Consider the following 27,053-nt stretch of genomic DNA (forward strand, 5'->3'; position numbering starts at 1 on the left):
TCTACTTGTGATCTCTCTCTCTGTGTCAAATAAATAAATAAAATGTTAAAAAGAGAGAGAGAGAGAGAAGCTTCAGCACCTAGAAAATTCAGGATAACTGGCTTTGCTTTATAGGCTGCCTAAGCCCTGCTTACAGAGCCTTTGCTCCAGGTGGTTAGTGGTGATAATGTATCAGAGTCCCTCTGACTCCTAAACTCCCCTCTTTCTGCCCAGCCAAATTCCTACCAGAATGAGGCTGGTTTGTGCAATTTTGTTGCAGCCCAGACTTGGAGCTGTCTCCCCTAGGTGGCTCCACTTGGAGACAATGGCTGGGTTTGCAACACTCTCTCTCTCCAGCAGATGGACAGAGAAACTTACAAAACTGCAGCCAGAAGGACTGAGGGAAAATCCCTGTGAACAGGGCAGTAAACATCATACAAAACCTTCCAGGCATTAGGGACCTTTCAGGAGGTGGGGGATCGGTAACTCCTCCAGAGAAAATGCACTTCCCTTGAGCAGGGTCACAGAGGGGCAGGGAGAATTCAGGAGGTAGCTCAAGTCCAAAGACAAGGTCAACACCACCATCATGAGATAGCTGTCGCCTGCTTCTGAGCCTCCTGCATGAGCATCTCCTTGCCCCTCCCAGCAACCTTGTGAGCTGGCGATGCTTGTCCCCATTCTCCAGAGGAGGAAGCCAAGCCTCAGACAGGTGATGGACGTCATTTGCTACCAAGTCAAAATTTCTCTCTCACTCCAACCTGGGGACCCTGGTAGATGCCACCACCTCCAGCAATCTGGTGACAGACACAGACAAACTGCTACTGACTTATGGCACCCCAACCTAGTATTCTTCCCATAGACCCCGAAACTTTGCCTGGAGCTGCCCCCTTCAGATCCGTAGACAAGTGCTGTCCAGCAGAAATGTCTGTGATGGTGATGGAAATGTTCCGTAGCTGCGCTATCAAATGTGACGGCCACTGGTCCCGTAGGATAACTGATCACTTGAAAGTGACCAGGTCAAGAAACTAATTTTGAAGGCAGTGAATTTTAATTAATTTAAGGGTCTATTTCAGTCACCTGAGATGACTACTGACTATGGTATAAGCACAACCCTGGACCCTCCATCACCTAGACCCTGTCCCAACAGAGCTCAAAATTGCAATCAATCCCTCCTTCTTCTCCAACCTCACCCCCTCCTGCTCAGCCCGTTCAGCTAGGACTGTCAGCCTCCACACCTTGCATGTGCTGTTTATGACGCTTGGTAAACCTCACACCCCTCCCGCACCTTACCATCTGTCTCATTGCCACTCCTACTCCAGGTCTCTGTTCAGATGTCTCCTCCTCCAGGAAGCCCTCCCTGCCCCTCAGGCTGAGTGAAGTACCCCTTTGGGCTCTCCCGGCCCCCTGGGCTCTTCCCTCTCAGTATTGATCACTCCGGATCATCACTGCCTGGGGATGGGTCTGCTGCCCCCAACAGAGACAGAGAACTGTGAGACCCACTGTAGGCTGAGGACAAAGCAGGAATTGTCTCAGTCACCACTGTGTCTGCAGCACCACCCAGCACAGCACTGAGCACAGGAGTATGTGTTGGAATGAATGAATGAATGAATGATGGATGGATGGATGGATGGATGGATGGATGGATGCTTTTAAAAACTGTGCTAAAAGCTTTAGAGTGAGCTAGTCACAGGTCAAGTCCCATCTCCACCTACTGGCAGACTTGCCTGCTTCGTCAAGCCTCAGTTTCCTCATCTGTAAAATGGGCACAGTTATGTGTGATGGGTGTTGGATGAGGCAGTTGTGTTGGGCTTCCCTGCAGGGACCTGCCTGGCCCAGGGGGATTGCTCAAGCAGAGGCTTCCTCGACTCCTTCCTCCCCCAACCCCTCCCGCTGTGATTACTGCTGTTGTTCCTGTCACACTGGGTGGGAAGAAGAGGTTGAAGGGGATTGAGGGAGGAGTCCGGGGAAGTCCCAGGAAGGTCCCAAGTCACCCTGAAAAGCTGGTTCAACCGGTGTCTGTGTCCATCCCAGAGAAAACAGGTGAAGCCTCTGGAGTCTGTGGAAAGGGGGTGCTGGGGCTTGGCCTGCCTCAGCCATGTCTGGAAGGCACCCCCAGGGTCCCCACTAAGCTGACCCACTTCACACGGCCAAGGCCCAGCCCTCCTGTCCAGTCGGCATCTGCTGTGGACCCTTGGCATCTCTACAGGACACCAAGATGGAGACTCCTGAGAGAGCCCAGTGCCACTTCTCAAAGGGCCTCCTGCTCACAGGTAAGGGGGAACACCCCCAGGCTGAGTGGGGGAGGGTGGGACTCAGCCCAGGGGCTAAGATCTCCTCTTGGAAGAAGGGATGAAATTATTGGAAGAAGATGAAATTATTAGAGTAAGATGGGGAGGGGAGAGATGTAAGCTGTAGAATCACAGTCTGGTACTCAATTTCACCTATGGAATTTTCTAGAATATCAGTCTTATCCAGGAGGATAAGAGTTTTGTTTTGTTTGTTTGTGGGGGCTTCTTATGGGGGGTGCTTTGTTCTTTTGTCCTATTGCAGTATCACCCATGGTCATCAAACTGCTGCTACAATGCTCACACCTGTTACTGCAAATTCAAGCCCCAAGAAAAAAAAACATTCCAGGGAATTTACTTAGGTCAGGGTCTAGGTCAGGGTACCAGGCTGCCTGGTATAAGGCAGACCATCATGAGGACAAGAATTTATTTGCATTCGCTTCCCTGCTATATCCCCAGTGCCTAGAAATCTCGGGAATTTTAGACACATCATATATAATTGGTACAGCAGTATAAATTATATGTACGTCTGTATGTATTGGTTAGATGGATGAATGAATGAATTCAGAGAGGCCAACTGTTTCCAGGCAAACCACACAGCATCTCGGGGCAGAAAAATCTGCTGGACCAACGGGATGAGAAATCTGTGGCTTTCATATCTGGGTTCCCGCTCCTGACCCCAAGGGCAGACATCACTAATCAATCCCAGTCCTGTTTCCAGTGAACAGCACTCAGAGTCCTTTTCCCCGGGTAAGGACATATAGCGAGGTAAATGCTATAAACACTCCTGATCTCAGACCACCCCTGTAACTCCCCACAGCCTCAATCCTGGCCCTCTGGACCCCCCAAGGCTCCCAGGCTGCCCTCCACATCCAGAAGATCCCAGAGCATCCTCAAAAGGACCAGAACCTTCTCCTGTCCGTCCAGGGCATCCCAGGCACCTTTCAGGACTTCAACTGGTACCTGGGGGAGGAGACCAATGGTGGCACGATGTTATTCACCTACTTCCCCGACCTCCAGCGGCCCCAGAGGGATGGCAGCGCCATGGGGCAGCGTGACATCGTGGGCTTCCCTAATGGCTCCATGATGCTGCGTCGTGTCCAGCCCACCGACAGTGGCACCGACCAGGTAGCAGTCACCCTCAATCCTGACTGGACCATGAGGGCCAAGACCCAGGTCCAGGTGACTGGTGAGGGTTGTGCCACTGAGGGAGGAAGTGGGTGGACTCATGCGCCCTGAACCATGGGCCAGGACCTAGGCAAATACCCCCTCATGTGGTTCTCTCATTCATTCTTCCAACACATACTGGTCGACCACCGCCGGGTGCTGGGGTCTGAAGATACTGTGTAACCCTCACAGGCATTAACTGATAAAACGTCTATTGAATGCCAGCCTTGTGCCAGACCCTGGAGAATGCACTGCATTTACTCACCGACATTAATTAATGAAATACTTCTCAAGCTCCTACTGTGTGCGTGGCCCTAAGGGTTACACTGCATTTCTCAGTCTTCGTGTCCATAAGTCAAGGATTTAGTGGCGAATCCACTCTAGGCAAAGAGATAGGGTAGTGGCGGGGCGCCTGGTTGGCTCAGTGGGTTAAGACTCTGCCTTTGACTCAGGTCATGGTCTCAGGGTCCTGGATTCGAGCCCCCCTCCCCCAGGCTCAATGGGTTAAGCCTCTGCCTTTGGCTCAGGGTCCCAGGATCGAGCCCCGCATAGGGCTTTCTGCTCAGCAGGGAGCCTGCTTTCTGCTCTCTCTCTCTCTGCCTTCCTCTCTACTTACTTGTGATCTCTCTCTGTGTGTATCAAATAAATAAAATCATTTAAAAAATAAATAAATTAGAAATAAATAAATAAAAGAGGGTGGTGAACGGTAGCAACGGCTAACATTCTTGGGCCCTTGTTCCTTGGGCACACTCACTCCAGAGCGTGGCTTCTCAGCCTGGGTACTGTTAAATCTTAGTCTGGCTAATTCTGTGTAGTCAGGGGCTGCTCTGGGCACTGTAGGATATCTAGCAGCATCTTGGGCCTCTACCCACTAGATGCCGGGAGCATTCACCCAGTTGTGACGATCAAAATTGTCTCCAAACATTACCAAATGTCACCCCGATTGAGAACCACTGCCCTATATTAACTCACTTGTATCTTAAAAACAAGCAAACAAACACACACATGAGGGACGCCTGACTGGCTCAGTCAGAAGAGCATGAGACGGTTGGTCTCCGCGACATGAGTTGGAGCCCCACACTGGGTACAGAGCGTACTCAAAAACAAATAAACTTTTAAAATTAAACTAGGCGTACCTGGGTGCCTCAGTTGTTAAGCATCTGCCTTGGGTTCAGGTCATGATCGCCTCATCCTGGAGTCCAGCCCTGCGTCAGGATCCCTGTACAGCGGGTAGCCGGCCCCTTGCCCTACTTGTGCGCAAGCGCGCACACATGCGCGCTCTCGCTCGCTCGCTCAGATAAATAAAATCCTTAAAATTAAATCAAATTTAGGGCATTTCGGTGGCTCAGTCAGTTAAGCGTCTGCCTTCAGCTCAGGTCCTGATCCCAGGGTCCTGGGATTGAGTCCTGCATCAGGCTCCTGCTCATCTGGGGGCCTACTTCTCCGTCTGCTGCTCCTCCTGCTTGTGCTCTATGGCACTCTCTCAAATAAATAAATAAAATCTTAAAAAATAGGGGCACCTGGGTGACTCAGTGGGTTAAAGCCTCTGCCTTCGGCTCAGGTCGTGATCTCGGGGTTCTGGGATCGAGCCCCGCATCAGGCTCTCTGCTCAGCGGGGAGCCTGCTTCCCCCTATCTCTGCCTGCCTCTCTGCCTACTTGTAGGATCTCTCTCTCTCTGTGTCAAATAAATAAATTCTTTTAAAATTTTAAAAACATAGGGGCACCTGGGTGGCTCAGTGGGTTAAGCCTCTGCCTTCGGCTCAGGTCATGATCCCAGGGTCCTGGGATCGAGCCCCACATTGGGCTCTCTGCTCAGCAGGGAGCCTGCTCCCCCTCCACTCTGCCTGCCTCTCTGTCTACTTGTGATCTCTCTCTCTGTGTCAAATAAATAAATAAAATGTTAAAAAGAGAGAGAGAGAGAGAAGCTTCAGCACCTAGAAAATTCAGGATAACTGGCTTTGCTTTATAGGCTGCCTAAGCCCTGCTTACAGAGCCTTTGCTCCAGGTGGTTAGTGGTGATAATGTATCAGAGTCCCTCTGACTCCTAAACTCCCCTCTTTCTGCCCAGCCAAATTCCTACCAGAATGAGGCTGGTTTGTGCAATTTTGTTGCAGCCCAGACTTGGAGCTGTCTCCCCTAGGTGGCTCCACTTGGAGACAATGGCTGGGTTTGCAACACTCTCTCTCTCCAGCAGATGGACAGAGAAACTTACAAAACTGCAGCCAGAAGGACTGAGGGAAAATCCCTGTGAACAGGGCAGTAAACATCATACAAAACCTTCCAGGCATTAGGGACCTTTCAGGAGGTGGGGGATCGGTAACTCCTCCAGAGAAAATGCACTTCCCTTGAGCAGGGTCACAGAGGGGCAGGGAGAATTCAGGAGGTAGCTCAAGTCCAAAGACAAGGTCAACACCACCATCATGAGATAGCTGTCGCCTGCTTCTGAGCCTCCTGCATGAGCATCTCCTTGCCCCTCCCAGCAACCTTGTGAGCTGGCGATGCTTGTCCCCATTCTCCAGAGGAGGAAGCCAAGCCTCAGACAGGTGATGGACGTCATTTGCTACCAAGTCAAAATTTCTCTCTCACTCCAACCTGGGGACCCTGGTAGATGCCACCACCTCCAGCAATCTGGTGACAGACACAGACAAACTGCTACTGACTTATGGCACCCCAACCTAGTATTCTTCCCATAGACCCCGAAACTTTGCCTGGAGCTGCCCCCTTCAGATCCGTAGACAAGTGCTGTCCAGCAGAAATGTCTGTGATGGTGATGGAAATGTTCCGTAGCTGCGCTATCAAATGTGACGGCCACTGGTCCCGTAGGATAACTGATCACTTGAAAGTGACCAGGTCAAGAAACTAATTTTGAAGGCAGTGAATTTTAATTAATTTAAGGGTCTATTTCAGTCACCTGAGATGACTACTGACTATGGTATAAGCACAACCCTGGACCCTCCATCACCTAGACCCTGTCCCAACAGAGCTCAAAATTGCAATCAATCCCTCCTTCTTCTCCAACCTCACCCCCTCCTGCTCAGCCCGTTCAGCTAGGACTGTCAGCCTCCACACCTTGCATGTGCTGTTTATGACGCTTGGTAAACCTCACACCCCTCCCGCACCTTACCATCTGTCTCATTGCCACTCCTACTCCAGGTCTCTGTTCAGATGTCTCCTCCTCCAGGAAGCCCTCCCTGCCCCTCAGGCTGAGTGAAGTACCCCTTTGGGCTCTCCCGGCCCCCTGGGCTCTTCCCTCTCAGTATTGATCACTCCGGATCATCACTGCCTGGGGATGGGTCTGCTGCCCCCAACAGAGACAGAGAACTGTGAGACCCACTGTAGGCTGAGGACAAAGCAGGAATTGTCTCAGTCACCACTGTGTCTGCAGCACCACCCAGCACAGCACTGAGCACAGGAGTATGTGTTGGAATGAATGAATGAATGAATGATGGATGGATGGATGGATGGATGGATGGATGGATGGATGCTTTTAAAAACTGTGCTAAAAGCTTTAGAGTGAGCTAGTCACAGGTCAAGTCCCATCTCCACCTACTGGCAGACTTGCCTGCTTCGTCAAGCCTCAGTTTCCTCATCTGTAAAATGGGCACAGTTATGTGTGATGGGTGTTGGATGAGGCAGTTGTGTTGGGCTTCCCTGCAGGGACCTGCCTGGCCCAGGGGGATTGCTCAAGCAGAGGCTTCCTCGACTCCTTCCTCCCCCAACCCCTCCCGCTGTGATTACTGCTGTTGTTCCTGTCACACTGGGTGGGAAGAAGAGGTTGAAGGGGATTGAGGGAGGAGTCCGGGGAAGTCCCAGGAAGGTCCCAAGTCACCCTGAAAAGCTGGTTCAACCGGTGTCTGTGTCCATCCCAGAGAAAACAGGTGAAGCCTCTGGAGTCTGTGGAAAGGGGGTGCTGGGGCTTGGCCTGCCTCAGCCATGTCTGGAAGGCACCCCCAGGGTCCCCACTAAGCTGACCCACTTCACACGGCCAAGGCCCAGCCCTCCTGTCCAGTCGGCATCTGCTGTGGACCCTTGGCATCTCTACAGGACACCAAGATGGAGACTCCTGAGAGAGCCCAGTGCCACTTCTCAAAGGGCCTCCTGCTCACAGGTAAGGGGGAACACCCCCAGGCTGAGTGGGGGAGGGTGGGACTCAGCCCAGGGGCTAAGATCTCCTCTTGGAAGAAGGGATGAAATTATTGGAAGAAGATGAAATTATTAGAGTAAGATGGGGAGGGGAGAGATGTAAGCTGTAGAATCACAGTCTGGTACTCAATTTCACCTATGGAATTTTCTAGAATATCAGTCTTATCCAGGAGGATAAGAGTTTTGTTTTGTTTGTTTGTGGGGGCTTCTTATGGGGGGTGCTTTGTTCTTTTGTCCTATTGCAGTATCACCCATGGTCATCAAACTGCTGCTACAATGCTCACACCTGTTACTGCAAATTCAAGCCCCAAGAAAAAAAAACATTCCAGGGAATTTACTTAGGTCAGGGTCTAGGTCAGGGTACCAGGCTGCCTGGTATAAGGCAGACCATCATGAGGACAAGAATTTATTTGCATTCGCTTCCCTGCTATATCCCCAGTGCCTAGAAATCTCGGGAATTTTAGACACATCATATATAATTGGTACAGCAGTATAAATTATATGTACGTCTGTATGTATTGGTTAGATGGATGAATGAATGAATTCAGAGAGGCCAACTGTTTCCAGGCAAACCACACAGCATCTCGGGGCAGAAAAATCTGCTGGACCAACGGGATGAGAAATCTGTGGCTTTCATATCTGGGTTCCCGCTCCTGACCCCAAGGGCAGACATCACTAATCAATCCCAGTCCTGTTTCCAGTGAACAGCACTCAGAGTCCTTTTCCCCGGGTAAGGACATATAGCGAGGTAAATGCTATAAACACTCCTGATCTCAGACCACCCCTGTAACTCCCCACAGCCTCAATCCTGGCCCTCTGGACCCCCCAAGGCTCCCAGGCTGCCCTCCACATCCAGAAGATCCCAGAGCATCCTCAAAAGGACCAGAACCTTCTCCTGTCCGTCCAGGGCATCCCAGGCACCTTTCAGGACTTCAACTGGTACCTGGGGGAGGAGACCAATGGTGGCACGATGTTATTCACCTACTTCCCCGACCTCCAGCGGCCCCAGAGGGATGGCAGCGCCATGGGGCAGCGTGACATCGTGGGCTTCCCTAATGGCTCCATGATGCTGCGTCGTGTCCAGCCCACCGACAGTGGCACCGACCAGGTAGCAGTCACCCTCAATCCTGACTGGACCATGAGGGCCAAGACCCAGGTCCAGGTGACTGGTGAGGGTTGTGCCACTGAGGGAGGAAGTGGGTGGACTCATGCGCCCTGAACCATGGGCCAGGACCTAGGCAAATACCCCCTCATGTGGTTCTCTCATTCATTCTTCCAACACATACTGGTCGACCACCGCCGGGTGCTGGGGTCTGAAGATACTGTGTAACCCTCACAGGCATTAACTGATAAAACGTCTATTGAATGCCAGCCTTGTGCCAGACCCTGGAGAATGCACTGCATTTACTCACCGACATTAATTAATGAAATACTTCTCAAGCTCCTACTGTGTGCATGGCCCTAAGGGTTACACTGCATTTCTCAGTCTTCGTGTCCATAAGTCAAGGATTTAGTGGCGAATCCACTCTAGGCAAAGAGATAGGGTAGTGGCGGGGCGCCTGGTTGGCTCAGTGGGTTAAGACTCTGCCTTTGACTCAGGTCATGGTCTCAGGGTCCTGGATTCGAGCCCCCCTCCCCCAGGCTCAATGGGTTAAGCCTCTGCCTTTGGCTCAGGGTCCCAGGATCGAGCCCCGCATAGGGCTTTCTGCTCAGCAGGGAGCCTGCTTTCTGCTCTCTCTCTCTCTGCCTTCCTCTCTACTTACTTGTGATCTCTCTCTGTGTGTATCAAATAAATAAAATCATTTAAAAAATAAATAAATTAGAAATAAATAAATAAAAGAGGGTGGTGAACGGTAGCAACGGCTAACATTCTTGGGCCCTTGTTCCTTGGGCACACTCACTCCAGAGCGTGGCTTCTCAGCCTGGGCACTGTTAAATCTTAGTCTGGCTAATTCTGTGTAGTCGGGGGCTGCTCTGGGTACTGTGGGATATATCTAGCAGCATCTTGGGCCTCTACCCACTAGATGCCGGGAGCATTCACCCAGTTGTGACGATCAAAATTGTCTCCAAACATTACCAAATGTCACCCCGATTGAGAACCACTGCCCTATATTAACTCACTTGTATCTTAAAAACAAGCAAACAAACACACACATGAGGGACGCCTGACTGGCTCAGTCAGAAGAGCATGAGACGGTTGGTCTCCGCGACATGAGTTGGAGCCCCACACTGGGTACAGAGCGTACTCAAAAACAAATAAACTTTTAAAATTAAACTAGGCGTACCTGGGTGCCTCAGTTGTTAAGCATCTGCCTTGGGTTCAGGTCATGATCGCCTCATCCTGGAGTCCAGCCCTGCGTCAGGATCCCTGTACAGCGGGTAGCCGGCCCCTTGCCCTACTTGTGCGCAAGCGCGCACACATGCGCGCTCTCGCTCGCTCGCTCAGATAAATAAAATCCTTAAAATTAAATCAAATTTAGGGCATTTCGGTGGCTCAGTCAGTTAAGCGTCTGCCTTCAGCTCAGGTCCTGATCCCAGGGTCCTGGGATTGAGTCCTGCATCAGGCTCCTGCTCATCTGGGGGCCTACTTCTCCGTCTGCTGCTCCTCCTGCTTGTGCTCTATGGCACTCTCTCAAATAAATAAATAAAATCTTAAAAAATAGGGGCACCTGGGTGACTCAGTGGGTTAAAGCCTCTGCCTTCGGCTCAGGTCGTGATCTCGGGGTTCTGGGATCGAGCCCCGCATCAGGCTCTCTGCTCAGCGGGGAGCCTGCTTCCCCCTATCTCTGCCTGCCTCTCTGCCTACTTGTAGGATCTCTCTCTCTCTGTGTCAAATAAATAAATTCTTTTAAAATTTTAAAAACATAGGGGCACCTGGGTGGCTCAGTGGGTTAAGCCTCTGCCTTCGGCTCAGGTCATGATCCCAGGGTCCTGGGATCGAGCCCCACATCGGGCTCTCTGCTCCGCGGGGAGCCTGCTTCCTCCTCTCTCTCTGCCTGCCTGCCTACTTGTGATCTCTGTCTGTCAAATAAATAAATAAATAAATAATCTTTTTTAAAAAATAAAATATATATTTTAATTAATTTAATTTAATTTAAAAACCTTATGAAAGTGATATGCCATTTACATCTTAATAGAGCTGGGGGAACAAAATAAGTTCTCAACCCTCCCAGGCAGACTTGGTCATTAACCATCCACATCCCCAGAGGACTCTGATCATCCCACTACCTCTGTGATTTTCATAATGCGTCACATTCCAAGCATGTCTCACCAGCAGAGTAATTCTTCAAAGTGAGAGAATGAAAACATACTTGTCTTTTTTTTTTTCATACTCCTGTCTTTTTATCATCCAGCATCTTCTACGGGGTGGGGTGGGAGGGACACACAGTAGGTTCTGTTAATGTTTGTTGGATGAAGAAATGAATGAAAACTTTCTCCTTTTTTTGAAGGGGTGGGGCAGAGGGAGAGAAAAAATCTCAAGCAGCCTCCCCCCCGAGCACGGAGCCTGACTTGGGGCTCAATCTCATGACACTGAGATCACGACCTGAGCTGAAGTCAAGAGGCAGACACTTCAATGATCAAGTCACCCAGGAACCCCTGAATGAAAGTTTTCAAAACCAAAAACTCCATAAGGCAGGCTCCATTATTGTCTTCATTTTACAGCTGGGGAAGCTGAGGCATAGAGTATGGAAGTGCTGGGATTTGATCCCACAAACTCACCATACCAGAGTCTGGGAGCTTAACCACTTCCTCTCAAAGCAAATAAAGAGGGAGAAAAAAATCTCCTTACCTTCATTCATATGTGGGATGCTGAAAATGAGCATGTAAATAGTAAATTAAGCTCATATTTCAGAGACATTAACAATAATAGTTATAGCTAACATTATTTGGGGCTTATTACATGCTGACTGTATGTATCCTCACTGCAGCTCTGTGAGGTAGATAATATCGTTGGACTCATTTTACAGATGAGGAAACTGAGGCACACAGAGTTTACAATTTGCCCTGTAAAAAAAAATTAAAATTAAACAGGATAATGTGATTTGGGATGGGAGGTCATCAAGGAGTGACATTTGAGCAGAGGAAAGGAAGGCAGACTTGCAGATTTCTGAGGGACAGAGTTCCTGGCAGAGGGAACAGCAAGTGCAAAGGCCCTGAGGCAAGACTAGCTAGCTTAGTGTGTTCAAAGCATACGGACAGAAAGATGCCGTGGCTATAAGGCAGCGAGCAAGTTGGGTGTTAGGAGTTGAGGTCTGAGAGGCACACAGGGGCCAGGCTTGTTGGCCATGGGGGGATTGAAAGAAGCCACTAAAGGGTTTTAAATAGAGGAGTGATCTGATTCCCAGTTTAACCCAGCCACAGTGAAATGTGGGCCAAATCTCCATTCTATCCAGAAAGAAGCTGAGGCTCGGGTGGTTTAAGGCATGCTCTGAATATCAGGCATCCAACCATGGAATCAGTGACAGGGTTGGGATTCGAGCGGATTGCTATCTGAATGAGACACGCAGCTGCCCCTGCTGCGTGCTGAGCAGCTCATTTACTCATCCCTTCAGCAAGGCTTCCCCCCAGCGCCTCTTCCTCAAGTCTGCCTCTACATCTGGACTGTACTGGGCAGTGCTGGGGACACAGTGCAGACTGAGGCAGCCCTGGCCCTGCCCTCCCGGGGCTCACAGCCCACGGTGGGGGCGGGGGGGGGGGATGCGGCAGAGGGACTGATATTAACCAACAATCACATACACAAAATACATCGTTATGGGGATGCCTGGGTGGCTCAGTTGGTTAAGCGGCTGCCTTTGGCTCAGGTCATGTTCCCAGGGTCCTGGGATCAAATCCCATATCGGACTCCTTGCTTGGCAGGGAGCCTGTTTCTCTTCCTGCCTCTGCCTGCCACTCTGCCTGCTTGTGCACTTGCTCTCTCTCTCTCTCTCTCTCTCTCTCTGACAAATAAATAAATAAAATCTTAAAAAAAAATACATCATTATGCACAGTACAGGTAACCATGAAGGAAAGGCACATATGGGGATGATGAGAGTGTAAGCTGGGGTAGCAGGGAAGTTGCCCTGGGAAAGTAATCCTTCAACAAAGCTTGAATGATGACTGGTAGTTCTAAGTAGAGGGGAAAGGAGCTTTGGGAGGTGTTTGGGCAGAAGGCTTGGTCTGTGAAAAGGGCCTGTGGCAGGAAGCTGTAGGGCTCATGAACTGAGCTGGCAGGAGGCCAGCATGACAGGCTGGAGAGCAGGAGGAGCATCCTGGGAGGCCAGCGCAGTGGGATGTATTCAAGCCAAGGCCCAGGTTGTAAGGACAGAAGCTCTCTGCAACTGACTCACAGGGTAGGGAGCCTTGTAGGACCCCAGGATAGTCCCTGGGATGGTCAACTCTGGGAGCCCTGGGTTCACAGGTGGCTCCTCAGAGCCTAGAACAGGGACAGACATCCTCGAATAAATGAATGATTGGGGAGCCCAGCAGAGCTGATGAAAATGGTTGTCAGAAAGGCAAGCGCACCTTCCTCCTCCAGAGGGCACCATCCCTGGTCTCGCCTCTTATCAGGGTCCCCTTACAGGCCCCCCCGCCCCCCCCCCCCCCCCCGTTCTCCTTTTCATGGCCAAGGATCCCTGCCTGAACTGGGTATCAGCCTAGGCTTCTTTGCATATTCTGAATCTCCCCTTCCAAAATGCAGAAGTAGAAATAAAGAGAGCTGGGGAGACAGACAGACCAAGATAGAATTTAGTTGGTCCAGGGCGCCAAGGTGGCTAAGTCAGTTGAGCGTTCGACTCTTGGTTTCGGCTCAGGTCATCATCTCCTGCTTGTGGGACTGAGCCCCACACAGGGCTCCAGGCTCAGTGGGGAGTCTGCTTGTCCGTCTCCCTCTGCTCCCTGCCCAACCCCACTCCCACCCACTCACGCTCTCTCTCCCACACTCTCAAGTAAATGAACAAATAAAATCTTTAAAAATAATAATAATTATAATCTGGTTGGTCCAACCTGGCCTGTGGTTTCCTTCGCCATGAATGAAGGGTCCACCCCTTGTCCAAGGGGGTGGGATCAAGTAGGACCAACGAGATGGGGAGCCAGATGCCGGGGAACCCAGGGCGGGGAAGATGAGCAAGAAGTCAACACCTGCTCTCCAAGTAATAATCGTAACGTATGTTTCTATTATGGTTTTGTTCACCACCGAGCCCCAGTGCAGAGCAGTGCTTAGCACACAGTAGGTCCTCCGTTAATAATTGCGACTCCATCTCCCATCTGTGAGCACTTCCGGTATGCCAGGCACCTCCAAGCCAAGTCCTTTGCCGACCACACTACATCTCATTCCCACAAGAACCTGGCAGGTCCCGGAATGATCCCCATCTTACAGAGGGGCAAACAGAGACCCCGAGGGCCCACCAGCACGCGGCTGGGGAAGGCAGGAACCAAGGGCCCTGCCAGGTCTGAGTCCATGTCCCTGTGCCACCTGGCTTTTTCTCAGCCCCAGTGGAATCCACTCCCTCATGGGAAATGCCTTGGCGTCCAGACAGCTGAATACAGGGGACAGGGAAGTTGCGTGATTCAGCAAAAGGAACAGCAAAGAAAAAGGCGGAGGGGATGAGGCATAGGGCTGGGCATGTCTTCCTGTCAGGTTCGGTCACCTCAGCAGCTGAGGCATTTTTATTTGAGGACAGCTGTGGCTGCGAATCCAGCCCCCAGGAGGGGGGAATGGGGATGGGCCTGGCTGGGAGCTCTTTCTGTGTCCCCGGTAAATCCCACGCTTTACCTCTCTCAATCATGAGGGGATGGGGTATGCCTTCAGGGGTTGGAACAGGAGCTAAGCCCAGCTGGCATGTACAGAAAAGGGCTTAGTGAAGGGTACTGCAGGCTCACGGGACCCCAAGGAAGCCGGGAACCAGAAACAAGGTGTAAACTTCTTGCAGAATTCTGCAAGAGTTAGCATTGCCCATGAACCCCTGTGGGGGGGGGGGGGGCGGGAGATACACTGGGAAGCTTCATTCATTCAACAAACATCTACTGAGCACGTCCTGTGTGCCAGGCACTGAGTGTACAGAAGGAACAGACAGAGATCTCCGCGCTCGTGGAGTTGATCTGTTGGTGGGCATGTCCCTGAATGGGGCCCTGGGTCACGTGACACTGCCCCATGGAAAAAGAAGCCAGGAAAGCCAGTCTCTGGCAGAACTCCCAAAGGGAAGGGTTCACAGGCTCAGGGAGGATTGAAAACATAAGAAATGCCCAGGACGCATAGGTCCCCAGTGTACCAATGAGGAAACAGACATTCAGAGAGGTCCCACAGCCAGTAAGCCTCCTAAACCAGGCTCAGAAGCCACAGTGGGATCATGTTATTGACATCCGGTGTCTGATCTCCCATAAATTCAGTCGTGGAGACTTGGGGGTCTCCAAGTAACACTGCACGGGTTCCTCAAAGCCTTCGAGGCCCTCTGGCACCCAAGGCAGCTCATTATAGAGCATAGCTAGCACGACTTTACCAAACGTGTGGAGTGTTCCCACACATTTCTCCTTTGTGTCCTCCCTGTCATGGCAAGATGATCCCCATTATGCAGATGGGGAAACTGAGGCACAGAGCTTAAGTAACTTGCCCAGGTCACCCAGCTAAGGGACAGCAGGAGCCAGACTTGAACCCAGGCTGGTAGGCTCCAGAGCCCACACTTTTAGGACTTCATTCTGCTTCATCATTAACAACCACTAACTGACTGGCATCATGGGTTTATATGACCTTGAGTCAAATGCCCATACCTTTCAGTGCCTCTGTTTCCGCTCCCCCCCCCCCCCGTGCCAAATACCTGTAAGATGGTGGCAATCACACCTCTCGCCATGGATCGTTGTGAGGACTGGCTGGCAAATCCATGTCAAGTTGTGGAAACCCACTAAGCCCAGTCAATAGGAAAAGCAAAGACCATTTACTCAGAGCTGGCTAGAGTAAGGGAGTTGGCTCCTGTCACTTGCAATTGGGCAGAGACTCAAAGGCAGGCTGAGGGATGGGAAATCTTCATAGTGGAAAAAAGAGAAGGCTTCAGCTATGCCCTGATTGATGGTTGTTGGCACAGGGACACTGGAGGCCCCTGGTTAGGGTGTATATCTGGCTTTCTTAGGAGCTGGTCCTAAGTTAGAAGCAGGGACAAAAATCAGGGAAGCTCTCAGTTATTAATCAAGTTCTGTCCATTTAGGGTCAATTCTTACAGAAGTTACTATTTGTCTTCCTGTATTGTCACTGGAGATAGCAATCTTGCTTCCCACAAGTGTGACTCAAAGCAGGCTGTCATTGTGGGCTGTTTGTAAGAGGATTGGTCTTCTAGGCAGGCTGGTCCTTGCTGCAGGTTGTAGATTGGAATTCTATTTTTATGTGTGGTCTGAACCGTTTCTGCTTTTCTAATGGTTTCTCAAAGCACTTTTCCAAATGTGTTTGTATCTACTAAAAGATAAACACAGTTAGGGGTGCCTGGGTGGCTCAGTGGGTTAAATCCTCTGCCTTTGGCTCAGGTCATAATTTCAGGGTCCTGGGATCAAGGCCCACATCAGGGTCTCTGCTTGGTAGGGAGCCTGCTTCCCCCCTCCTCTCTGCCTGCCTCTCTGCCTACTTGTGATCTCTGTCTGTCAAATAAATAAATAAATAAATTTTTAAAAAGATACACATTTTGGTCCATAGAAGAAGACCCAGATGATTCTTTGCTGGTAGAACTGAGGATAGATGGTCCCAGTTGATTGGTAAAGAAAAAAGCCAAAAAGAAAACTTTCAGTCCTGGAAGAAGAAACAGAAGAGGGGGGCTCTGTTCTAGTTACTTGTTTTTTATTTTTTAAGATTTTATTTCTTTGAGAGAATGAGAGATATAGAGAGACAAAGAGAGAGAGAGTGTAAGGGGGCAGAGGTCAGAGGGAGAAGCAGACTCCCTGCCGAGCAGGGAGCCCAATGCAGGACTTGATCCTGAGACTCCAGGATCATGACCCGAGTCGAAGGCTGTTGCCCAAACAACTGAGCCACCCAGGTGCCCCTGTTCTAGTACTTCTTGGTGCAGAACAAACTCAGTTGTATAGAACAACAACCATTTTATGATGCTCATGATCTCTGGGATCAGGAATTCGGACAGGGCAAGCAGAAGTGGTCTGTCTGCTTCATGATGTCAGGGGCCTCAGATGAGAAGCCTCAAAAGGCTGAGTCTGGCTGAAATGCTGGAGTATGGAATCATCCAGAGGTGTGTTCACTCAGATATGTGGAGGCTCGCCCTGGCCGTTAGCTGGAAACTTAGCCGGGGTTATCCACCAGATCTTCATCACATGGTCTCTCCAATGTGACTGCTTGGGCTTCCTCATGACATGGAGACTGGGTCCTGGGGAAGATCAGGTAGAGAGCATATGTTCCAAAAGACCAAGGCAGAAACTCTGTGGCTTCTTCTGACCTAGCCTTGGAAGTCACACAGCATTGCTTACATTGTATTCTTTTGATTACAACAGGAGCCACTAAGATTAGCCAAGATTCAAGGGAATTAGATCCTTCTACCAGATAAGAGATGGTATCACAGAAGAGATCCTGCCACAATGACTTTGAAAAAGACAGTGATTCACAGGCTCCCTCTTTTAAGCTCACTGCCTATGATAAAAGGCAGGAAATATAACAAGTTCTAAAGAGGGGACACTTAATCATGTGGTTCGGGTAGGGTTCTTGCTACAGCAACAGAAACTACTTCTAGCTGATTTAAGCAGAAAAGAAATAGATTCAAGATTCTGAGCAGCTCAACGATGCCTCAGGATAGCAGGGAACCAAGCTTGGCAGGTGTTGCATGTTAAATGCTGTCCCCTCAAAAAAGACACTGACTTTTTTGACCCCCAGTACATCAGAATATAACCTTACTTAGAAATAGCTTCTTTATAGAGGTAATCAGGTTAAAATGAGATCACTAGGCTTAGCCCTCATCCACTATGACTGGTATCCTTATAAAATGGGGAAATTCAGACACAGAATGTTGTATGTGAACTTGCCTGGGGTTCTAATGTTACCACTGCTTGAGGGAGTAGTTTCTGTTCCCATCACAGGATGCCTTGGGTGGGTCTTTTCCATGAGAGACAAGCTTAAGCACAGACTGAGGTCAGAATGGAGGTAGGTGAAATTCGTTCATTCTTTCTTTCTTTCTTTTATTTATTTATTTATTTAAGAGAGAGCATGCATTCATGCGTGCAAGCAGGGTGAGGGGCAGAGGAAGAGGGAGAGAGAGAATCTAAAGCAGACCCCCTGCTGAGTGGGGAGCCCAACACGGGGCTCGATCTCATGACCCTGGGATCCTGACCCGAGTCGAAATCAAGAGTCAGCACTTAGCCGACTGACCCACCCAGGCGCCCCTGAGGTATTCCTTCCTATCCCATCTACCAACATGAATCAACGGAAAAGCCTATCAGGGGTCTCCTTGGCCTGGGGTTGTCAGAGAAGGCTTGCAGAGGGACTAGGAATGGAAAAGTGAGCAGGAGTTATGTATTGTGTGTGGAGAAAAGCGTGCCAGGCAGAGGGGACAGCATGGGCAAAGGCTGGGCAGCCCAGAGGGTAAGGAAGGGAGCTGTGGGTGATGGAACTTTGTGGGTGGACAGCGCAGCAGGGGGCAGCCCAAGCAGATCCTGGGGAAGGGACTCTGGATGCTATAAGAAGACTGGGCAACAGGGTTGGGGTGGGGAGGAAGTAGGGGGCTCCTTGACTCAACCCATCTAGCCTCCACCCCTCCCCACCTCCTGAGTGACTCATAGAAGCCACTGAATTTCCACTTACTGTTGCAGGGATCCAAAACCTAGAAGGTAGGGGCACCTGGCTGGCTCAATCACTAAAGCATGTGACTCTTGATCTCTGGGTCTTGAGTTCAAGCCCCATGTTGGGTGGGAAGCCTACCTAAAAATAAATTAATAATCAATTAAAAGGTAGAAGGTGCAAAAGTTGCTACGTTCCAGTGTCTGAAAGAGGGGCTGCCTTCTATCCTCTGCCCAAATGCAACCTCTCTGGGCCTTGGTGCACACATCTGCAAAATGGGCCTGACTTAGCCATCTCCCCGGGTTGTGGGAGCAACAACCACATATGCCCAGACACAGCCTATCCTCTTTCTCCCAGTGAGAAGAGTACATTTTAAAATGGGTTAGAACTGATAAACTTTTAGGGAAATGGATGAAATAGACAAATACTGATTAATTTAATTACACACACAAATATATATGTATATTATATATATGTATATTTTATATATATATGTGTATATATATATATATAGAGAGAGAGAGAGAGAGGAAGATACATGTATATCTCCATATGTATATATGGTGACACTCTAGTCCCTCTGGATTTAATGGTCTTCACTCCAGTCATGCAAAACTTGATACAGTTCCTTCCCATCCTTCAAGGGCTCCTGGGACACAGGCCCCTCCTTTGGAAGCCACACAGAGTGGTCATTAGAAGCTCAGGTGGCCCACATGTAATCCCAGCACTGCACCTACTGTGATCCCTTGGCCATGTTAGCTCACCTCTCTGTGCCTCAGTTTACTCATCTTTAAAATGGCACAGATCCTACATTCTTGGATAATTAAAGGAACTGTGTGCATGTGTGCGTGTGTGTGTGTATGCAAACTCATTCAGTCTTCACAACCCTACAAGGTAGACACTCCTATTGTCCCCATTTCACAAATGGGAAGAGACACAGAGAGATTGAGTAATCTGCCCAGGGACATGAACCCCAGCATTCTGATCTCAGAGTCTACAAGCTTAGGTGCCAAGAAGGACTGGGGACAGGTGTTCTGCCTGATAGTCAAGCTAGAGGTCCTCATGGTGGGGGTAGGAAGTCAGGTAGGCTTTGTCCCAAACCTGGCAGGTAGTGTTTGAGAACCCCATGCATTGAGACCCTATGAGGACCCAGAACTGCATTCTTTCCCTAGAAGGATAGAGGTGCCAACCAACTGAGGCGAGAAAAAGCAGGTAGGTGGGGTGAGGTGGGGGAGTGTGTCGGAGGTAGGTTTCAGATATGCCAAATATGGTAGGAAATCTTAGGGAAGCAAAGATTTTGAGGTGGGGTGAGCCACGGAATTCCTTCTGGGGACGTTGAGTTTTTTTTTTTTTAATAAATTCTTTTTTTGTTAAGAGTTCATTTATTTATTTGACAGACAGATCACAAGTAGGCAGAGAGGCAGGCAGAGAGTGAGAGGGAAGCAGGCTCCCCACTGAGCAGAGAATCCCACACGGGGCTTGATCCCAGGACCCTGAGATCATGACCTGAGCTGAAGGCAGAGGCTTTAACCCACTGAGCCACCCAGGCGCCCCGGACATTGAGTTTTATGTGCAGAATCAACCAGACAGTGGATGCTCAACTCTGAAAAGCAGGAGAAAGCTCTGGGCTGGGGAAAGGAAACTGGACATCAGTGCTCTATGGACAGTCACTGATGCAGGGGTGAGGGGAGTGGGGAGACCCTCCTAGAACATCTCACAGACCTCTCTTTCTTTCTCATGCCCCTCGGAAAAGCTTAAGGAGCTGCCCATTACACACCTGCCCGTGAGTGCTGGGATCATGGCTGCCATTATAATTGGGTCCCTTGCTGCCTGGTCCCTCTTCGTCGGTTGCATTGTCCATCTCCTGTTAACAAGAGGCTGGAAGGGCCAGAGCCACATGTACAGGGGCCCCAGGCCTCTCTCTCCTTCTGTCTGTCTTCTTCCCCACTACTTGATTAATTGATTCTTCCCTGAGTCCTGTCCTCTGACTCATACACAATCTTATCAAATCTCAGAACTCTTGAGGTGAAAAGGGCCTTTCTATCCTGTATGAAACAGAATTCTAGGGACAGACATCCTAACTTTGGACGGCCTTACAAAAAATTAGAAAGCTTTTTTGGTCCTGCCTGAGCTTCAGATATGGCTGGATCTAGGGACTCAATTTTGTCAAGAGACTCCTCCATACACCTCTCAACTCTGCTTTTCTCTGTGGTGGCTTCATTCTCAGACAGGCCCTCTCCTTGTGGTGTGATAAGATAGCTCCCAGGGGCTCCAGGCTTATATCCCACCAGTTCAGTGATCACAGACAGAAGACAGCACCTGGCTCCTGATGCCTCCAACAAAAGCCCCAGGGCTGCTTCTCACTGGCTTAACTCAAACCACATGTCCTCATGTGGACCAATCACTGTGGCCTGGTGCTGGAATACCCTGATTGGCCAAACCGGGGCTATTTGCATAGCTCCCGAGTCAGAGAACAAGCCAGCTCCACATGACTAAATGGATTCATAGAGGGGAGGGGCTCCCCCCCCCCAAAAAAAAGACGCTAGTGCCAAAGAAGCAGAGTGAATGGTGGGCTGGCAAAGGCATCAGATGGTGCCTACTTCTGTATGGGGGACAGAGTCAAGGGCCTATTTTTCCAGGAAACAGTCTATTCATGAAAAATTCCTTCCTCGTGAGATCAGCCTGTTCAGAACTTTGTCTCCTGACTTGGGTTCTGAGCTGCTTGGAAATGTGTAGTTTTTCTGCTCTCCCTAATCCCCAGGAAATGAAGGCAGCCACCTTTTCTCCCCCCCCCCCCCCCGCCTCCTCCTTCACTTTTGCAACTTTTCTATAAGTTTGAAATATTTCCAAAGAGAAATCCCTCTTCCTATTCTCTCCCTCAGGTGCTGTGGCCTCCAGATCTCCATCCTTCCATTTACTTGTCTTTCTCCCAACACACTCCCATTTAGGGGTGGCAAACAGCTTTCACCTCCTTCTGGGTGCCCTAGAGAGCTTGGTGGAAAGGGAGTTGGAGGTGGTGTCTCAGGGCAGTGGGAACGGATGCTGTGATTGATTTATCATGTCTACCACAGGAGTTGGAGGTGGTGTCTGAGTGTATAGGAACAGATGCTGTGATTGATTAATCATGTCTGCTGCCCTTGTAACAAGGCAATTGGAGGGCTATCGCTGCTAACCCCCCACCCCCACCCCCCACCCCCGCAACACACACTCCTTCTTAGCTCACTGGTGGTACGAAAAGAGGTGATGCTGGTCCATAACCCTTCAATTAGCCTGAAACCAGGTGTAGCCTGAAGCCAGCCCCCAAACACAGAGAGGAAGGAGGGAGAGACCAAGGAAAGAGGCAGGCCCCTCCTTTTTGGCAGGTGGCCCTTTCAATAAACTAAAGGAACTTACACTGGAGACTCGTCTCAGGCGGCAGCAAGAGGAATGGATCCCCACACTCACCCTCCAAATCTTACAGATTTATAAAGAGGCCCCAGCTGGGCTTAGCCAGACACACCATGCAGGTGTTCTCAGCATTACACACCATCTCAAGGGCACGTCCTTGGAGCAGCCTCTGGGAGCAGGAAAGGCAGGGAGCACCCAGATTGCAAGGGCACAGGAAGGAATGAGAAGACTCCAAGTGCCCATGTCTGGTTCACAGCTCAGTCAGTAGTCACATCTTTTTCCTGCCATTCCCCAGCAAGCGAGGGGGCTGATTTGGCCCTCAGTGGGTGGTTGCTTTCGTCTCTAGAGACAACTAAGGTTTAGAGACATGAAGTCATTTACCAAATGGCACAGAACTGGCCTGTGAGTGGCAGCAGGTCCCCGAGATGGGAACCCACACCTGAGTGACCCGTAAGCTCTAGAACCAAAACTGGAGTCCACATGTCCGGACCTTCTGACCAGCTCGCCCGCTACTGCCAGCGATTCAGAGAATCTCACAGATCCTCAAAGAACTGCCCTGAAAAGGGCAAATTGACATGGCATTCTGGGCTGTAGTGTTAAAAAAAAAAAGGCAAAATGAAAATAGTTCAATACCTGGAAGTGTTTACAAGTGAAGGGCCATGATCCATGAGCCTTACCCTCAGATGGTTCAGGAAAACAAAATATTCATGGGAGACACAGACAGAGAGAGAAAGCAGATGCTGAAACAAATGGATTAAAAACAATAGGCTGATGTGAGTGAAAATTAACAGATGTTCTTTGTACCATTTTTGCAACTTTTCTATAAATCTGAAATATTTCCACAGAGAAATTCCTTTTCCTGTTCTCTTTGTAGCCTTCTGACTGTGGCAAGAGAATATCTCAATCTGGTTCGAGTCAGCTTTAACGCCCTTCTAACACTTGCTAGCTTTTCCCAAGAGAAAGCCAAGAACCCTGTCGAGCCACAGATTAAACCCACTGTTTGGCTTTTCTTCATTTCCCCCATCACTTTCTACTTATGTCCGGTTTCATTACAATATGGCAGTTTCTGACTGTCTCCCGTTTCTGCTCTTGCCCACACAGTCTGTTTCCCACTCAGCAGCCAGAAATATCCTGTGAAAATCAGTCAGCTTGAGTCCCTCAGAGTCGAGGCCAAAGTCCTCACCATGGACACAAGACCTAGCTTGACCTGCTGCCCCCTCTGGCCTCACCCTTCCCCACACACACACACTCTCTGCCCCAGCCATATTCTTCTCTTTGCTGTTCCTGCTCCTGCCCCAAGGCCTTTGCACAGGCTGTTAGAGCTCTTTTCCCATGATTTCTGCAAAGCTGGTTCACTTGTCTACATCAGACCTTTGTTCAAATGTCGCCTTCTCCATGAGCCCCCCGCCAATACCATTCTACTCGAAACTTCACACACACACACACACACACACACACACACACACACACTTCCACCCTCTGCCTCTTTCCATCTTCATTTTCTTTAGCACTTTTCATTCCCTGACATTCTAGGGCCAGTCATTTTTTTGGACTTCTCTCTCTCTCTCTCTCTGTCTCTCTCCTAGAGACCCCCCACTCCAGGGGGCCAGGGGTCTTTGTCTATCTTTTTCCCAGCTGTGTCCCCAGTGGCTTCAGCAGGACACAGCCCATGGCCCATGTTCCGTAAATATGTGTTTAGTGAATTAATGAATTTGCTGCAGGGATGCCAAGTGTACTTTTTATTTTTTAAAAAAATTTTTTATAAATATATAACATATTTTTATCCCCAGGGGTACAGGTCTGTGAATCGCCAGGTTTACACACTTCACAGCACTACCATAGCACATACCCTCCCCCATGTCCCCAAGTGTACTTTTTAAATAAAAGTATTCAGTTGAGCTGATTCACAGAGAAATATCAAGGAAATCATGAAACAGGTGGGTGGAGCAGAATCATTTAGAAGGTCGCCTAAAGTGTGACATTAGGGAAATGTTACTCATTGGCATATGGTGGCGGCTGGGGAAACTGAGGAAGGGCTCAGTGGCTGGAGATTATGAGAGAAGAGGTGGGGATAAAGGAGACCTTCTCCTAGCTCACACTGAAGCAGGGATCATCTCTCTCTCTCTGATGAACTGACGGGCTTCCCAGTTTCTCTGAGTTTCTCTCCATCCACCTGAGCAGCTCACTACCGTAATACTGGTTCTCTCCATATGTCCTCAGGATGACACCCACAGAGAAGTCGGAGGCCCACCCCAGTCACAATGCTGGTAAGCCAGAGGTCCCGGTGGGTGCCTATCGACACCCCTCCCAGCTCCTTCCTCTTCTCCCCATCAGCCACACACACCCTCACCCTCCCCAACGAGGGCCTCCCAATCACTCGTCCCACCCAGACTTCTCTGGAGCCCCCCAGACTCAGCCCACAGATTCCAAGTACATCATCACTCACCCCAAATCTGCTCTTCCTCCTCTTCTCAGTGGCTGGCATATCCAATCCCGGTGGTTCCACTCCCAGGTGCCCACACCCAGCTCCTTATTGGGCTCCCGGCCCCCAGGCTGGCCTCCACCCCACGGTGGGTGGGAAGGACCCCATCCCCGGGCAGAGTGCTGCCAAAACTCTCACCCTGTCTCTCCTCTGCGCAGAGGCCCTCTGTAGCTCTCCAGGGTCCTTAGGACAAAGTTAGCCTCCTTTACATGGCTCTCTAGACCCCCCTAAACTGGTCTCCACTGTCTTTCCTGGTTTCATCTCCCACATGTAACATTCCCACCCTCAGAAACAAAACAATATAAAATAAACTATATGTATAATCCAGACAGACCAAATATGTCGCAGCTCTTCAAACACGGCAGGCTATCTCCCACCAGCCACTCCCTCCTGCTTTGGCGTACTTCTCACTTCTCTTCCCAGTCTCAGATGTCCCCTCCTCCAGGAAGCCCTCCCTGGCTCCCCTCCAGGAGCTCTCTGGGCTCCGCCACTCAGCCCTACCCACTCTGGCGACAGATCTGACTACCCCACTGGATGTGAGCCCTGGAAGGGCAGGGACAGCACTGCCTCAGTCTCTGCTGTGTCCCCAGCACAGGGCTGGGCAAGGAAAGGGATTTGTACCAATGTTAGATGAATAAATGACCACTGACAGCAGCCAGCATGGGCCTGCGGGCTGTGTGTCAGCCAGCTCTTCCCTTGTCCTCTGCTTCAGGTGACCAGAACATCTATGAAGTGCTGCTGTCTCCGACCTTCCTGGTGTCTCCCCCCGGTGACGCGGGGTCCACGAACACCTCCATGGTGAGTCCCACCCCTATGGTGCCCATCACCTTGTCCCACACTGTAGGAACACGACTCACCCTGGGGTGCTCCCTATTTTAAAACCGCCAGGAAAAGAGACTGGAAGGACACAACACAAGGAGCATTAGTCTCTGGGGCATGGAGGTTGTCGGGGGGGCACACACAGGGGTGCTTTCTTTTCCCCTTCCCTTTGTCTGTCGTTTCCACACTGAACAGATACTCCCTTTATAATCAGGTGGGAAGGGATGATAAGAAGAAGAATTCAAATGAGTAACAGGAGAAATTTCAAAAGCCGAGATGAAAAGCTTAGAATCACAGGCGTGTGTGGGAGGCTAAGCGCATTATGGGGGTCATTGTCAGAACACAGGCCACACCACCCGTGGAGTCAGGAAGGGGCGATGGGGACTTGGAAGCCAGGTCTGTCCTCACAGCAAAGGTCAAAGGTGGGAGGGTGTCAGGGTGTCGGGGGCCTGACTCACCCGTGCTCTTCCCTTGTAGCCCCTACCCCAGCAGCAGCCGGATCCAGAGAACCACCCCTACCAGGTATGGAGCTGGGACGTGGGAGGGATCCCGACCAGGGGCAGGTTGGGGCGGGGGAGGGACAGGGCTGTCCTCACTGACCGCCCACCTGCTCTTGGGGTCTGTAGCTCCCCTGGGAAGCACAGCACAGTTTCTCCCCTCCTGGGGTTGTACCTTCCTCCTTCTTAGAAGGATTCCAAGGCTGCAGGTCCTAGCCTCTCTTGTGATCCACCCCTGGATCTCTGATCTCTGTATCCATGTGTCTGTCTACATTTCTCCGCATTTCTCTACACCTTTCAGGGTGCCTCCTGCTGTCATTCTTTGGTTCCCCACATCCTTTTTTTCTTTCTATCTCTATCTCTTCACCCATCTTTGTTTCTTGATGTCTCTCTCCTTCTCTCCCTCTCTGTGCTCCTGTCCCTTCTATCTCCCCATCCCTGTTGCTCTGTGTCCACCCCTTTCTCTGGCCGTCCCGGTGGCTGGTGTCTCCCGCCTCTGCGCGCCTCTCTCCTCCCACCGTTCTCTCCGGCTGTGTTCTCCCCACGTCCCTCAGCCTCTGCCTGGCTCCCCCTACCCCCACCCACGATCCCTCTCTTCCCCTTCCCCCCAAGGAGCTGCTGAACCCCAACCCTGCCCCTTACTGCCAGCTCGTGCCAACCCCCTGAAGAAGTCCCAGGCCCTTGGAAGAGCGAAAGCCTCAGCCCTCCCCTGGGGGCCTGGTGCGCCCAGAGAAGCCACACCAGAGACCCCACAGGACCAGCACAGCCGGGGGGCCGACAAGGTGGCCTGAAATGAACACTCAGCACAGCACTGGGCCAGGGTCAAGAGATTGTGATGGGCACAGCACCTCTCTGACCCTCTGAGTATATAATCCACCCTCAAGTCTGGTCTGTGCAGCAAGCTGGCCTGGGCCTCGTGCCTGGGAAAGGCAGGCTCTTGCCTTCTCCTAACCCAAAGTACCCCCAGACACACCCTGGATATTTGGGTGTGAGGAGAGCAGTCTCAGGCCTGCTTCAAGCCATACTCACAGGCTCCTACTTGCTGGGCTTCTAACTGTCAGCCCACAATGCCTCACACCCCTGCTCCCTGTTTTTCCTTGGAGCCCCTTCCCCTAGAGACAAGGCAGCCCCCTACCACACAGGCCCCAAAGGATAAGGTGCATGAACTGGGAGGCCCCCGATGACAGTCCTGGCCAGTGAGCACAGCGTCAGACCCCTTCCCTGCTGGAGATTCAGTCTCTCAGAACCTGTGACCAATTTCTGCCTGTTGCTCCCGACCCTGAATCATACCAAGGCCCTCAGGGCAGCAGATCCCTTTCCTACCCCCTCCCAACCTTCACCCAGTCCCAAATGTGGGCCCAATCTGTCACCCTTAATTTATTCATTCATTCAGCAATAAATAAGCCATGTGCTATGCACGGTTCTGGATCCTGCAGCTTTGGGAGGGAACGAAACAGACTGTGGCAGAGGCGAGAGCCAGCAATCAGAGTAACTAACATACGTGGTGTGCTGGATGGTGATAAGAAGAGGAGGGGAATGAAGAGAGAAGGGGATTGGGAGC

At 50.7% G+C, this 27,053-nt stretch overlaps 1 protein-coding gene and 2 non-coding genes across 3 annotated transcripts in view; 1 reads left to right on the plus strand and 2 right to left on the minus strand.

Moving 5' to 3' along the window:
* The window catches only part of CEACAM19 (CEA cell adhesion molecule 19), a 31,209-nt gene extending 5,051 nt beyond the window's left edge, over window positions 1-26,158 (plus strand). The window contains exons 2-11 of the mRNA XM_045986766.1: window positions 2,186-2,249; window positions 3,115-3,453; window positions 7,442-7,540; window positions 8,376-8,739; window positions 20,051-20,206; window positions 23,283-23,366; window positions 23,915-23,961; window positions 24,889-24,974; window positions 25,473-25,517; window positions 26,105-26,158. Of these exons, the coding sequence (XP_045842722.1) occupies window positions 2,186-2,249; window positions 3,115-3,453; window positions 7,442-7,540; window positions 8,376-8,739; window positions 20,051-20,206; window positions 23,283-23,366; window positions 23,915-23,961; window positions 24,889-24,974; window positions 25,473-25,517; window positions 26,105-26,158 (1,338 nt within the window). The remainder of the gene's footprint in view (window positions 1-2,185; window positions 2,250-3,114; window positions 3,454-7,441; window positions 7,541-8,375; window positions 8,740-20,050; window positions 20,207-23,282; window positions 23,367-23,914; window positions 23,962-24,888; window positions 24,975-25,472; window positions 25,518-26,104) is intronic.
* LOC123931947 lies at window positions 2,519-2,675 on the minus strand. Its single transcript, XR_006816365.1, has one exon. It is a non-coding gene; the product is annotated as a small Cajal body-specific RNA 16 (non-coding RNA).
* LOC123931948 lies at window positions 7,810-7,966 on the minus strand. Its single transcript, XR_006816366.1, has one exon. It is a non-coding gene; the product is annotated as a small Cajal body-specific RNA 16 (non-coding RNA).
* Window positions 26,159-27,053: the final 895 nt, after the last annotated feature.

Source organism: Meles meles, chromosome 19 (assembly GCF_922984935.1).
Source record: "Meles meles chromosome 19, mMelMel3.1 paternal haplotype, whole genome shotgun sequence".
In the NCBI taxonomy this organism is placed as follows: domain Eukaryota; kingdom Metazoa; phylum Chordata; class Mammalia; order Carnivora; family Mustelidae; genus Meles; species Meles meles.